The sequence below is a fragment of the Plodia interpunctella genome, chromosome Z (assembly GCF_027563975.2).
Source record: "Plodia interpunctella isolate USDA-ARS_2022_Savannah chromosome Z, ilPloInte3.2, whole genome shotgun sequence".
Taxonomy (NCBI): Eukaryota; Metazoa; Arthropoda; class Insecta; order Lepidoptera; family Pyralidae; genus Plodia; species Plodia interpunctella.
In genome coordinates, this window is record NC_071324.2 from 10,120,830 (window position 1) to 10,136,089 (window position 15,260).

The following is a 15,260-nucleotide window of genomic DNA, read 5'->3' on the forward strand; positions in this document are numbered from 1 at the left end:
CAACCAACCCATAAAGATTTTTATTAATTAATGTCTGAATGTTTGTCTGTACCAACCCATAAAGAACATTCTTCAATGATGTTTATACAATGTGTTCATACCATGGATTTAGTAAACGTACTTCGTGGATACTTTTCGGAATTCAAACCGACCAGCAATGATTAATCTAATCTAAAACTGAATGGAAATTCGATGCGTGTGCGGCGATTGATGTTATCGATTTTTTTCCATTCTGACTTTATGAATCTTTCCAAACCTGACGTTAGGCTTTATTTTTCCATTTGAAAAAAAGAAGGAAGATGTTCAGTGGTGTGAACATTTTGTATGAAAGAAGAGCAGTCGGGTTTCCGAATTGTGACTACTGATTAGGATTCCGAATTCGGAAAACTAATGTGTGCGACCGCGTTTGTTCCTCCGACTCCGGGTTAGATTCAATTCAATCAACCAATAGATAGGGATGAAGTTAGAAAATAGAAAGAGATACATTATGATAGTTTATGAGAGCGTGGCGGTTCTCCTTTTCTGTTATATACATGTATCCCTTTCTGTTAGTCATGCGGATAAATAAAACTTAGTACCAACCAAATTGTTCTCAGGATCAAACGAAGTTGGAATGTTTGTTACGAAATCGTATACTAGCCCTGCCTACAACCATCTATCAATGCAACGCAAACTGGCTGCTTGTTGCGAAAGCATCGTAACGGAGTAGAGCAGCTACATCTACTTGCATGCTATAGCAACTTACCTGTATCATCAGTTTATTATAACCCAACTATGAAAAATGGATATGAATAAGCTACGACTTCGTCCACCATTCACTGCCTTTATAATTTTGGTAGGTTAATATTTAGTCTCTGGTACAATCCAACCGTCACGTACACAAACATACCTAGTGTGTATATAATGTGTTTCACCTACTATTGTGTGTATTTGTCTTCGTGTCCCCTATCCTCTGTTTTTTATTTAGAAATTGTAATGTTTTGTTGTAAAAAAACGATTATATTTAATTAATAATGATTTGATCGACTCACGAACGAATGTTTTACATGTATTTCTTGTGACAATGAGCTTAGTATTTAAACAAACAGCTTATTTGTGTAAGGCTTGATTGTCTGTCAAAGAATAGGTATATTATTGCAGCCGAAAAGTGAAAATGTTCGTGTCCGTTATATGCTGTGATGTATGAGTACGATGTGGTAAGAAAGACTGATGAAGAAGAAGAAGATGGAATTATAATTGTGACTAATTAGGTAAGCGGTCGCGTCCCTGCAATTTGTTACTGATTGACTGTCAATTAGCTGCAGATATTTATTTTCTCTTATTTTTTGTCACCAGCTGGCTGTTCCGAGTACCGTGGTACGATGGATCCCTCAATATTTCTGCAATATTCGCCCCCGAATGGGCTTCCCCAAGAGTCGAAGTTGGTGACGTACATGGTAGGATAACAGATTCCTTCAATGTGAAGTAAAAATGAGGTGGCAGAAGAACTCATTAATTGCATGTTTCAGAATCGCACAACTTCGACCCCCACCAGGTCCCTTAATCAAGCATTAGGTAAGCTCAGCTTGGAGTCTTCCCCTACTGCCATTAAAAAGGTGAGTTTATTTTTATCAATGTATTTTATTTGTTTGGCATTTAAATTTGTTTTTCCTTGAATAAACTTAATTTCTATCTGAAGTTGAAACAAAGTATACCTCTCACAGGTTCTGATTAGTGAGTTTGTGCCGGTTAACTACTTTAGTCCCACAAACATCCTACCGGACTCCCCTGAAAGCTCCCCACCATCCACATTGGCCACCACATTAGCTGTGATACCCCCAAACACACAAGTACATCAGGTAATTAAATATTTTGTGTAAGTAATAAAACATGATTTGTAATGAATATAATGGATAATGAGAAATATTGAAATGACCACACTACGGAATAATAATTAACCTGTTGTACCACTTGTATGTTGATATGTATATTGTATAGTACTTATTACTATTTATCCAAAAGCCACCAGTTGGATAAATTCAACCTGTTAATATAAACAACTTCATTGTGATTGCAATAGTTTATGTAATAACAGTTTTTGTTATTTATTGATATCTTTTTATTTGTTGTTAAACCTTAAACAATGTTTGTGATGTCTCCAGGAAAATGTGGGTGGTACTACATACTTCTACTCGACCAACTCTGACAACCTCAACACCCTCAACACATCAGGACCTTTGAACTCTTCAGCATCTATTGGTAATTAATACAGTTTTATATTCTTCTAATATGCGATATTTCAATATTTTCTATATGTGATAGATCACATTCAGCTTGTAGAAACACTGGCTCATTCTTAGATACATTTGTAACCTGCATGTGAAATAATGCTCACTAATATATCAAGTTATAACCAAGCAAAACTAATCCATGTGCTGCAATCTTCTTTCTTGTTACTTTAATATATCTATTCCTTCAGTAAGATCATCAAAAGATTCATTTATCTTTTGACAATGTTACTGTACTTTACATACTATAACAGAGAATAATTTTTTTTACAGTTATTAACGAACAAATAATATTTATCCCAGGTACGATTATCATTTCACCATTTATTACTTTTATTTTCTTACAGAAAATAACATAATGTTCTCTGTTGCAAATGCTGCTAAAAATGTACCTGCTGGAAACAAGTGGCCAGAACTAGTGTGATGTGAAGCCATGATGTGCCTTTCCATTCAAATATCACCATCAATCAACCACCTAAGTGATATTCCACTTTAAAACTTTTAAGCTCAAAGTCCGGGTTTTGTTTCAAATTGGGAACCCTTTGTACTGCTAACTTTCAACTAGATAACTATCAGTGCACACCGAACTGTAAGGGTCTAGCAAGTTCAATGAAACAACATGTACTGAATCAATTTGCAAAATTTGATGTTGTAAATGTCAGTTACATTTAAATGTCAGCATGAAATAAATTACATGAATATTCAGGTGGTGCAGAGGCATGTCTTGGTGTTGGCCCCGTCGCGACGGCATCGCCTTACGCTTCGCAGATCTATGCGGGCACACCAACACAAATGGGCCCACCACCATTGACATCGAAACCAGGTTTGTTAGTTTTATTTTCCTTAACAATGATCGTTTGATTAACCTTGACCAAATTGTATTTATTTTTGATTAGTGTTTGATTGATTATGTTTGTAATAATATTATAACAGTATAAATCTTTCAAGATTTTATTATGTAGATAACTGGGTATTTCACAATATTTTTTGTTGATTCAATTAAGGCATTTTAGTAACAATATAGCCGAGTGTAATTAGTTTTTCCCATGATGGATATAAATTATTTTCTAATATTATACTATAAGCAGAACATTGAGAAGCGAGAAAAAATGTAACAACTCTACAGAAGCACATAATGCATTTTTTTATATATATTGTGAAGTCTTATTTTGAACTTGTAAATGATGCCTAACAAGCAACAGTTTCTTTGGGCCAAAAGTAGCTCATTTATGCTAAGCGAAATACACAAGTGTTTTGTGAAAAATCAACTCTAAAGCTCTTGGTAATTTAGGGATAAATATTTTATTGGAGTATCTTATATAGTAGAGGTCCAGATTAAATATTTTATATAGTAGAGGTCCAGATTTTTTTTTAATTTTATCTATTGAATACATTTTATGTGTTTAAGTAACCAAATATCAGCACACATCTGAATTTCCCATATTCTTATAGGTGGTATAAATTACTAACATGTTTCAATTTGCTAAACGAGTCGTGGTTCGAGTCTCCCGTGGGAATTTTTGGTTCATATGCTATTATCATATTCTACACGTGTCCCAAATTTCATCGAAATTCGTCTAGTTCCGTGATTGAGTAAGAAACATGCACACACACATCCAATTTATACACTCGTATTAAAAAGGATTTTCTTACTATAAAATGTCTAAATCCTGAAAATATATAAATAACTAGTTTCACCCCGGGGCTTCGCTCTAGTGGGGATTTCGGGATAAAAGGTACCCTATGTGTTATTCCAGGTTATTTATTCTACCTATGTTCCAGGTTATTATACCAAATTTCATAACAATCCATTTTGCGTGAAAGAGTAACAAACATACCTACATATATACACACATCCTCTCAAACTTTCGTATTTATATATTATTAAGATATTTTCGTTCAACAGGCTATAAATTTTCTAACCCGTTATTTTTGCTAATGGCGAAGGCTGAATTGCTATTTTATAAAGGTGCTTATGAATTATTCCGCGCCGCATTGACGTATCGTGTTCGTGCCGTAATTGGTTCAATTTTGTATCCATCGCTCGCTGGATATTGCAGGAACATTTGTTGAATATTTTACAGACGGTTTGATTGATAGTTGAAACTACATGTTTTTTTACAATCACCACTTTAAAGTACCAGTGTACTTCCCGTTTTAGAGTCCCGGGGCTTCGCTCCCGTGGGAATTTTGGGATAAAAAGTACCCTATGTGTTATTTCAGGTTAAACTCTACCCGTGTACCAGATTTCATAACAATCCAGTAGATTTTGCGTGAAAGAGTAACAAACATACATCCTTAAACACTTTCGCATTTATAATATTAGGAGGATGATACGTGGTGGTATTAAGCCCACATTTAATATTTAATAGGCTTCATTTGTTGATTGTGTCGGCTCTCTATGTTTGTTAGGAATATAGACTTTATTTTTTATCCTTTGCGGTTTTAGACATGAGTTCCAACACAATTTTCCATAATCCTAAAGATTTTGTAAATCTAACATTTGTATCCCACTGCTGGGGTTTAAAATTTTTTATTATTAGATTATATTCGACTAGCGGCCAGTCCCGGTTTCGCTCGGGTTTAATATATTAGCTACCCGCTGTCTGTCTGTACCTGTACGGATTTTGATGCGGGTTTTTTAAAGAAAAAGAGTGATTCAAGACATATAACAGACGTTTTTATTAGATATATATGTTTTTATTAGATTATATGTATATAGATTTGAGGTACGTAATAATATTCTTGAGGTACGTAAGAACAAGTGCTGTATGTACATTGCATACAATCTTTGTGAATATAGGTACTTTGAAAACATCATATTTTTCCCTCTCAAATCTATAACCACGATATTTAATTGGCAATAGCGATATATTTTCTTCTTTTTTTTTATTTTATTATTACGCGCAAGGCGATATATTATTGGGCTCTAGCATTCTTATATTCAGCGAATTTATAATTATTATTTAATTAAATATATCACCAAGTATATTGTATATAAAGTGCAACAATTGTAAATGGCGTCTATCTCTTTTTTTCTTTGCATTGCATTTGCTGTGTGCAAATGAATAATGAGATGAGAGAGATAGTCGATGCAGGTGAACGCGCACGAAGCAAGTGCTGGTTGAGATAAACGCCAGGATTAGTGCCACAATCGCAGAGCGTTCGAAAACGTATGAGGTGGCTTGTTCAGATTGCGCAACAAAAAATTGTCCACTATATGTGGAACTGTTTATTTTATAAAACATACAAATATATTCTATTCTATGATCCACTATAGTGTACAATACTATTGTATTGAAACCCACATTATTGGAAATTATAGGAAATTATATTGTACTCTACTGAGTACGATATAATTTCCTACCATATGTAGTAATAATAGTACTTGCATTGTCCAGATACTAACCAGTCAAATAAAACACTTTTTTACTATGTTAGTAAGATCAAAAAATATATGGAGTTTGTATGACAGTGATGTGTTATGTATGACATAAGTTTGGAGCCAAAAAGCATTCCTAATTATAATTTAATAACAAAAATTAATAACAAAATAATAGTGAATTAATAAAAAATATCAATGAAAGTGACATTTAATTATTTTATACATATATGCATTTTATTTTTACACCGAGAGCCAAGTAGCCCATGGCGAATACTAGTAATATTAATATAACGTTCTCGTCCAGGCCTCGCCGCCTCCTTCTACATGCCTGAGACCATCAGGTCGGAAGTCTACCAGAGGAACGATGACGTCTTCCTGCAGACTGATCTGCGACAGTTTCCTGGTGAGTTTTTCAACGTATTAATTCGACATCTCTATGATTATCAAAATAAGATGCTGGACAATTTATTTGGAAATCTATTCGCTAACATAAACGCTGTTAAGGCGTTGAGTCCCTTAGTCGCCTCGTACGTCATTCACGGGACATTGGGTGGTCCTATTTACGAGTGGTTTTACGAATCTCGCATATAGGTAATTTAAATTTTTTTCATCCAGATTTGCCAGAAAATGTGGAGATGTACTCCGAACTGACGCCCCTTGAATCCGCCGCCCCACACTCCATGGCCACATCATTCCGCGCATCGCATCGTCAAAGCGGCGATCATTACGCGCTGCGACGCCTCCATGCTTATGGGGCAATAGTCACCAAACGGCTGGAAATGTGGAAACAAATCGACCACCCTAACGTCGCGAAGCTACACGACTACTTCACGACCAAAGCTTTTGGGGACCACTGTAAGTGAAATACATTTAGCAATACCCATAGCATACTTTTCTTTAGATTTTTTTGGCTTAGATTCCAAGAAATCTCACAGGCAGCTGCTAGATAGTTCGTCGTCATTGCTCCGTCACTAGCCTCAAGGGCTGGCACGTGTGTTTTTAAAGTTGTAAGTATCAAATGTATCCCACCATTACCGACACTCGGGCCTTACAAGTAAAGTACATTTCACTTTGCATGGGTCGTTTAGTTTTATTACTTTTTTCTAGTGATTAATAGCGTGGGAATTTTCGCTTTTGTATGAGAGCGACGTATCTGTTGGCGAAGGTGACTATTATGTCATCGGTATGTCATAAATCACATTACCGTCGGGAACTGAACAATGAGAGCCTAGGTGAAGGTTAGGAATGTAACCAGCGGTTGGTCACGGGACTGATGATGATTCCAATTTATTGTGACAAATATATCACGCATACCATTGAAACAATAATTTAACAACTGCAAAACCATGAGAAAATTCTCGTTCGTTCCATTAACACTCTGCATACAGTATATCCCTAAACCCTTAATTATATATAGGTACTTAAATATTAAAACGGCGTTGCCTGCCTAATATCCGGTTTCAATCTAAATTAGTGGCAGTAAGTATGGCTGCATGGCGCGGGAAACCAATTTCGCCGTCGCGTCGTGTCGTTGCTACCCGCATATTAGCTTCGCCTGTCGAGGCTGCTATTATATTGTAGAGGCTGCTATTATATTAGCTTTATAATAATATCTTTTGAAACAAAAAAAATACATACGCGGATACTATTAATATAATTTTCTTTCGAAAAAAAAAAGTACGCGATTTTATTCTAATTATCGATTTTCGACATGGAGGTAAATGTTTTTTTGCTGATATGTACCTCAGTATGGCTTGGTCATCTAAAGTTTGGTATATAGGTTAAGGTATTTCAGTAAATGTGTGGACACTGATATTTAACATACATACAGAATCACGTTTATCTGTGTTTATATGTAGTAAGCTATTCTGTACCTACGAATTAGTATTAGTACTACAAATAAACATTTATGTATCGATATTTGCACCTCATGGTTTCCAACAAATACGTGTAAACTGGATAAGCCAGGTATGGCGACATGGCTTGGACAGGTTCTTCAAAAACTGGAAATCTTTAACACAAGATAAGACAGGAAGAAATGAAGGCAGGTCTTTGCCCAGCAGTGGGACACTTGATCAAAATAAATAAAATATTGACTTCAATGAAAACGAAACTGTTTAATGACAGCTATGGTGCTGGTGTACGACTACCACCCCGCGTGCGTGACCCTCATGAACAAGTACCTGTCGGGGGGCACCAACCCTGTACAGGACGCCAACGGCGCCTTCCATGACCCCTTCTCCTCGGACCCCGACGCGCCTCGACCCTACACACATCAGGTACACACAATAAATAAATATTTATGGACAAATCACAAATTGAGTTAACCCCTAACTATCAATCAATTATTTATGTTATAATGATAAAAAATAACCTTAAAAGGTTATGCAAGTTAATAAATCAATGTGTTAATATAATTGTAGTGACTAATGGTGAACCAAATATATAAAAAAAGTAAAAGTTCTCGCCGAGGTCATTATAGACTAGCTGCAATCCGGGTTTCGCACACGTGTGCATTTTGGAATAAAATGTGTCCTATGTGACTCAGGCTTCCTACTGATGAAATAATTATTATATGTATATTTTGGAAATCCGTTGAGTGATTCCGAGGATTAATTTAAGACAAGGTAAATAAGTTAGGTTATTTAATATTTCGTATAAATTTAATAATGAAATATTTGTTAGAAAAATGCCATGCTTCGAGCGGTGGCGTGCGGCGCGTTGCTGCCTGAAGCGGTGCTGTGGAGTTTGCTTGTGCAGCTCACAGCAGCGCTGAGAGCCATACACACTGCCGGCCTCGCTTGCAGGTAACTCATATACAACGTTAAATACACATAAAAAAGTTAAAATTATATGTACAAAAATTTTATTCACTCACTGCTAAAATTTTTAATTTTAATTCATAGATAATGACTCTGTTTATCATCCGTAATCTGTATCTGCTACTAATAATGCAAAATATTTACTTTATAGCTTTCGAGACTAATATAGATATATATCAAATATAGATTTATCGAATTATAGTTCAGAGACCCGCGCGCAAAGTGAACAGTTCTCAAGTTATCCAAACTTGAGTCCGAAGCAACAAAAGTTTCTAACGCAATTCGAACTTTCCGAATCATGGAGGCATGTTCGTTCCTGTTTGACGATAAAAGTAGTTGACGTCAAAAAATATTGTAACATTGCAAACCTCGTGAATGATCTGATTATCTAAAAGGTAAAATTATGATTCATAATTATCTCGTTAATGAGAGAGTCTCGTTAGATGACGTTCTGTTAAAACAATTTTATAGTTATTGTCTTTCTCTGGCAAATCTACCGAAAACCTAAAAATGTTATATCCGTTCGTGGCACCTACCTACTCAATATTATTTCAGTCGCCACTGTATCAATTCACGTGTCGTGTGCAGTTAAGTCCCATGCATTTTTTATCACTACTCGCCCCGTTCGATACGTCATCCCTTATTTATAAAGAGGCTCATGTTTGATTTATTTTTCTATTTGAATGGCGCAGTTACCGTGAAAATCATATTGTTGTTATTTACGCGTTGTTTTTTTTTATGAAAAACTATTTTCACCCATTATAGTTATTTGGGGGGTTGATTTTTGAAAATATAAGTACCTGCATATCAAATTTCATCGAAATTGGTTCAGACAGACTGAAAGACTTTCGCATTTATAATATGCTTCGGAATTGCACATGCCAAATCGGGACATAGTGCTCTTAAACACCGTACTATTATATTCCCGTTCGAGCATTAAAATTTTCATCTCATTTAGTTTAAAAAAAATATTTTTTTTTTAAATTGGTATATGTCACACATATGACGTATACCAATACAGTAAAATATTGATTATAATGATAATTTCCCTATCATAAAAAATAATGTGATTTTATCCCGTTGACAGCGTTCATTTTCCATAATCCATATATATCTGTCTCACTTTACACACGACTAATCTTATTTTATCTGTGAATAGAACCTTGGACCCGACAAAAGTGGTAATGAACGGGTGTCGAGTGAGGATCGCGTGGAGCGGATGCGCAGACGCACTACACACCAACGCAAACGACGTCGGACAGGTAAAATAATATTTTTATATAGATTCAGATATTACCTAACTTTTTAACCAATTGCTAAAACCATAATCAATGCTTATGTACACTATTATTATAAAGATGTAAGCGTTTGTGAGTTTGTATTTTTGAGGCGGGTAATCTCCGAAACTACAACTAAAGGTTAATTATCCTAGATTGCTATAGGCTATATTTTATCTCAAAATTTCCACGGGAGCGAAGCCCCGGGCTACATTTAGTAAATTTTAGAATAATTCTCTTCAAAATCACGCAGTATTTTTTTAAATTTACCGCGAACAGACGAATAGACAGACGCTGCAGAGTTTATAATATTTTATAATGTTTTGCAATATGGAGTGATAGTGATGAGTCTTTTAATTGATTGGCTATATTGTTATGCATGAAAGTTTGAACATACATATTTTTCTCGAATATTTTACGTTGATGTTCAACTTCAATTTTCATATGAATTGTTTTACATTATGTGTCCACCACTGTACGTATTACTGTACGCTTTTCCCAAAGTCAGTACTAATTGTTAAACAAAAACCTGTAAGACTGTATGGTAAGGTCTGTGCGAGCTTGCATTACAATTCTTGAAAAATGAACGTTATTTGTGTCTGACAGGACAAATAAAATATATGCCCATAAATCAACATCGACAATGTACCTTTAGTAAAACGAAGGCTACATAAAAAATCTGTATTTTGCAAGAAATCTTTGAAATTATCATCCATAAAAGTCTGTTTATCCTTTAAAGAAATATATAGAAAATGAAAGTTTAGCTTATAGCTGTCAGTGACGATTTAGACGATTTAGCGGCGCAAGCCTAGTCGCACTCGTCTTGAAAAATTAATTAAACTATAGTCGAATTTTCCGTCGATCACACACGCTAGTGACACGTATTTTTAACCGGCATCCAAATGAAGAGTAGGTTATATGTTCGAATGTATATATATCTGTTTTTATGTATTTTCAGCGATTTCTCCATCAAGTGAACTGATATTCAAGATTTTTATATTGTTATAAATAAAATTAAATGAGTTTATTGTTTCAGGCTCAACAGGAAGATCTGACGGCTCTGGGGCGGCTGGCGCTCGCACTAGCGTGCCGCACCATACATTGCGACAACTTATCCGCGAGTATGGACCTCGTGTCCAGGACCTATTCCGCGGACCTCAAGAACCTTATACTGTATGGATTTGTTTTTTTTTTTAGTTGTTTTTTTATTTTTTTTTGTCCCAACCCACTGCGATCGCTTGGCGAAAGGTTTGGCTGTAGCACAAAATAATTTGCATCGTTTGAAATTAAATATTAGCTAGTTGCCTTAAGTATATCTTTTACAAATCGGCCCAGCGCGATTTTGATGAAATTTTAAGCGTGAAAGCGTGGCAGATCACAGCCCTCAGTACTTATCAAGTATGGATTGTAAGCCCATAAATTACATTGATATGCTTGCGTGTTTGTAATTCATATCATCCATAGATAGAAGTATTAATTAGAAATTAATAAAAAGATGCCATATAATTTTTTATACATTTTAAAATGTAGTGAAATTAGATAAAATATATCACAGAAAAACTATTGAGACTATTCTGTTATATCTATTGCAATCCGCTTAAATATTAAACTAAATAAACAATAACTTTGAACTTTGGGCGGAAATGTCAGTCTGTTAGCAATACTTGATTTCTTTTACTATTGTTCAAATGTCAGTAGCCTTTTAATTGATTAATTAAAATACCGCATAAAATAACGTAATTTTTTCATACATCCATTGTCATCTCTCACGAAAACAGGTGCGTAATTTTGTCATAAATATTGTTTTTATTGGCATTCGCTTGTGTTCCAAAGGACCCAGGTTCGAAGTACCACATGAGTTTGGGAAGGAAAATCTATTCCCTTATAAATGTAACTTAGAAAGTAAAAATGTTAAGGTCATATAGCACACTTATACCGCATCGCTCCCACAGTATATGACGTTAATTGAAAATGAACTTAAAGTTTCGCTTCTCTGTACAAATACTTTACATTGACGACAAATTAGCGGACTGCCCGCTGTCAGCTTGTCAATGTAAAATATGTCTACAGTGGTCGGTTTAAAGCTCACTTTGAATTAACTGATGAAAACTTGACGGGTGGTAGTGGTGCGGTATAAGTTTGATGGGATCTTTATCTTATCGATCGAGTTTCCTTCTGTTGTATTTATACGTTATTTTACCTAATTCTAAACTGTTTTTGTTGATGATTTAGATACTTGTTGTCGTCGTCGACGACTCGTCGCTCTGTCACTGATCTCATGCCCATGATTGGAGCGAGGTTCTATACTCAGGTAATTTTTACATTTAGAGGTGTACACTGTGCATATAAATAGTAAAAAGTAGAAAAAAATTGGTGTATTGATGTCTTTTCTTCTAGTAACGACTAGTTTTAGAGTCGTTATTGTTAACTTGAGACATTGTTGCAGAGTTGTATAGTATTGTAGCGCATGCATGTACAGTCTGTCCAGAAAGTGAAGAAAATAAATGAGGGCGCTGTCTCCTGTTGGCTGGCAACACTAGGTGTTTATCAACCAATCTTGACCATTATATTTACTTGGCCATTTATTTATTTTTATTTATTAAATGTAGTTCGTCAAAAATCTGTTTTCTTTTCTTTCTGGACAGACTGTATGCGCATGGAAATGTTCACGGGCCTATAATTTGTATGTGATTCAGGTGGAGGCCTTAGAACGACGCGCGGACGCATTCGAAGACCAACTGGCCCGAGAGATAGACAACGGACGGCTGTTACGGATTCTCATTAAATTAGGAGTCGTTAACGAGCGCCCAGAGTGAGTTCGTCAACATTTTTCATTTCTTTTTGCTATTCCTAATTTGAAGTATTTTTCTTGCTTTATAGTCCAAAGAATATACAAAACTGTATTTTTTATCTATAAGTGATTATAGATCATTTGTGATTAGAAAAAAAATTTTTATTCTAAAAATGTATGAGCTTGACACAACACAATCGACAAAGTTTTGTTTGTTAATGAACCTTTCACAATATCAGCGCCTCTAGCGGCAAATTCGTTGAAGTTATCCTCCATATTCTTATCTGTAACACATTTTCGGCGAACTCAGACAGATGCTGACGCGAATGATCGTGCGCGCGGCTTCACCCGCGTTTATTTCCCACAGGAACAGTTATTTTTCCAGGATGGAAAGTACCCTATGTCATTCTCAATACTTCAAACTACATGTAAGCAAAATTTCAAGAAGATTCATGAATGGTCGAGTAGATAGAGCCTGAAGAGGAAACAAACAAGCAAATAAAAAACTTATTTTCGCTTTGATAATATTAGTTAGGATATAATATTAATGTTAGAATATATTTATGTATTTCTTTCTGCCATCAGACTGAACATGGACGCGTCGTGGTCGGAAACCGGTGACCGTTACATGCTGAAGCTGTTCAGAGACTACTTGTTCCACGCGGTTTCTTCGGACGGGCGGCCGTGGTTGGACCAGGCGCATGTCACCCACTGCCTCAACCAGCTCGACACTGGCTCCGAGGCTAAGGTCAGTTGTCTCCCTCTGCGTGTATGAAATGTTTGTCAAACACGACAGAAAGAACTCTGCAGCTATACGAATTTTCGTACAATTTTTTTTTTTAGTTTCACCTGTCCCGATGTTTCATGCAAATTATATTTCATCTACTTCCCCTTGTCCTACCAATATGAAAATTTTCCATTTTGCTACAGTTTCTTTGATAATGCATTTTTATGATACGTATGATCTGATGGGGCGCTTAAGATCTGCTCCCAACGAGAGTACTCTCGTTTTTTTAATCCTCCTTGTTTTTTTAATAATAATAAAATGAAAAGTTTCTGGTTTCAAGCGGGAATCGTACACACGTCTCAGATTGACCTGGGTATTGGATATATATCTATATGTATCGTTGAGTTAGTATTCCATAACTCAAGCCTCAAAGTAAGTTTACTTTGAGGCTAACATAATCTGCGTGATTAGTCATTCATAGTTATTGTTTATGTTTGCCGGCAGGTGGAGTTAATGTCGCGCGACGAGCAAAGCGTACTTGTGGTATCGTATGCAGAACTGAAGCACTGTTTAGAGCAAGCATTCGACGAAGTGATGCAGGCGGCCGCGTCGCCGCCCTAGGGCTTCAAACATAGACGCGTGTATTGTTAACGATGGTCAATTCTATCCCCCCTCCGAGTTATCGCCAACACAGACACGTTTTATTAACCTTTGTTCATTTTTATCGGTGATCCGGTTATCGTAAATTTTATCACCGAAATAAGTTTGTCTGATGCAAACATTTTGGTGTGTACTTTTCGCCTTGGCTATTCCATGTTCGTTTATGTATTTACTTTATAATTAAATTGATTTGGAATTTGAAGATTTTATTTTTAAAGTGTACATTTGAATGAAAAGAAATGTCAAAATTGATTAGCTTTTTTTAAAATACTTAATATGTTATATCTTGCTAAGTCTGCGGTTACACTGATCTAACCTCTATGTCTCCAATAAAATCGCTTTATTTTTGGAAGAATAACTCAGCCATCCTATTTGTGTAAAACAGAAATGCATTGAGCTTAGTTGAAATGGAAACGCAACCTAAAGTCGGCAGAGGCCTTAAACTGGACTTTTGCTAAAGTATGACATATTTTTTATTACTTTTGTGGAGAAATAAATACATATTATTATATTATTATTATATTTGTGTACGACAATATAATTTTATTATAAATTACTATTTCAAAATGCATTATTAAAGCTAATAATGATGGCTAATGAGTGTAGTATATTATATTAAAAAAAAAGATTTTTCAAGATTGAGTGAAAACGGTAATTAACCTCTGTTCCTTCTGACTTATAAAAGTAGTAAATGTCCAGTCTTAACTTTCATAATCCATATAACAATGTAGTGAAATTAAAAAAGCTATTTTTATACATTACAGACGAAGGAAAGGTTAATAAAACGTATGTTAGTTCGGTCATTATCCCGTTGTTAAGGGCGAGAGTATACGCTCTTCTAGATAGTCTGGTGTTCTGTGGCACGGTTTGTAGGACTGCAATGGCAATACGTCAGTACAAATTCACGAGACATGAACCCAAAGGGTTGTTCCAAGTGCTTCCATTGATGTTTATATAGAGACTTAACAACGATTTTTGCTATGATATCGATATAGGAAAAGAGCTAAATGTCTATAAGTGCTTTATGCAATATAATGGAATATTTTTTTCATTCTGTTATCTAAATGTAGATATGTAATGAGTGAGGGACGTCGTTCCACGAAACCACAAGCAGTGGTTCGCTCTTTCGAAGCCCAGTGAAGGCTTAAATTATCGCTGTCTATAGTACAATTTTATATGTGGGTCGGTAATATCGCTGACAGTCCACAAACTGTGCTACTATTATATACTGCATCAATTATGTACACACTTGGCGAGTTGAATGCGTAACACGTTTCCAATTTACAATAAATTTTATATTTGTACTTGCTGCAATAAATGCAATAATTCAA

General features: G+C 35.4%; 1 protein-coding gene across 2 annotated transcripts; it reads left to right on the plus strand.

Annotated features, from left to right (window-relative positions):
- Positions 1-916: 916 nt before the first annotated feature.
- PAN3 (Poly(A) specific ribonuclease subunit PAN3) lies at positions 917-14,422 on the plus strand. Of its 2 annotated transcripts, XM_053768979.2 has the most exons (17): positions 1,109-1,250; positions 1,336-1,436; positions 1,509-1,595; positions 1,704-1,838; positions 2,142-2,238; positions 2,541-2,570; positions 2,974-3,090; positions 5,957-6,055; positions 6,268-6,507; positions 7,780-7,931; positions 8,338-8,459; positions 9,634-9,736; positions 10,788-10,924; positions 11,984-12,062; positions 12,448-12,563; positions 13,128-13,290; positions 13,774-14,422. In XM_053768979.2, exons 2-17 carry the CDS (start codon positions 1,362-1,364, stop codon positions 13,888-13,890), a joined length of 1,869 nt encoding a protein of 622 aa, XP_053624954.1. In that variant the 5' UTR covers positions 1,109-1,250; positions 1,336-1,361; the 3' UTR covers positions 13,891-14,422. The 2 variants fall into 2 exon arrangements, with proteins under 2 accessions (XP_053624955.1, XP_053624954.1); XM_053768980.2 differs by lacking the exon at positions 2,541-2,570 and having other exon boundaries at positions 917-1,250.
- Positions 14,423-15,260: the final 838 nt, after the last annotated feature.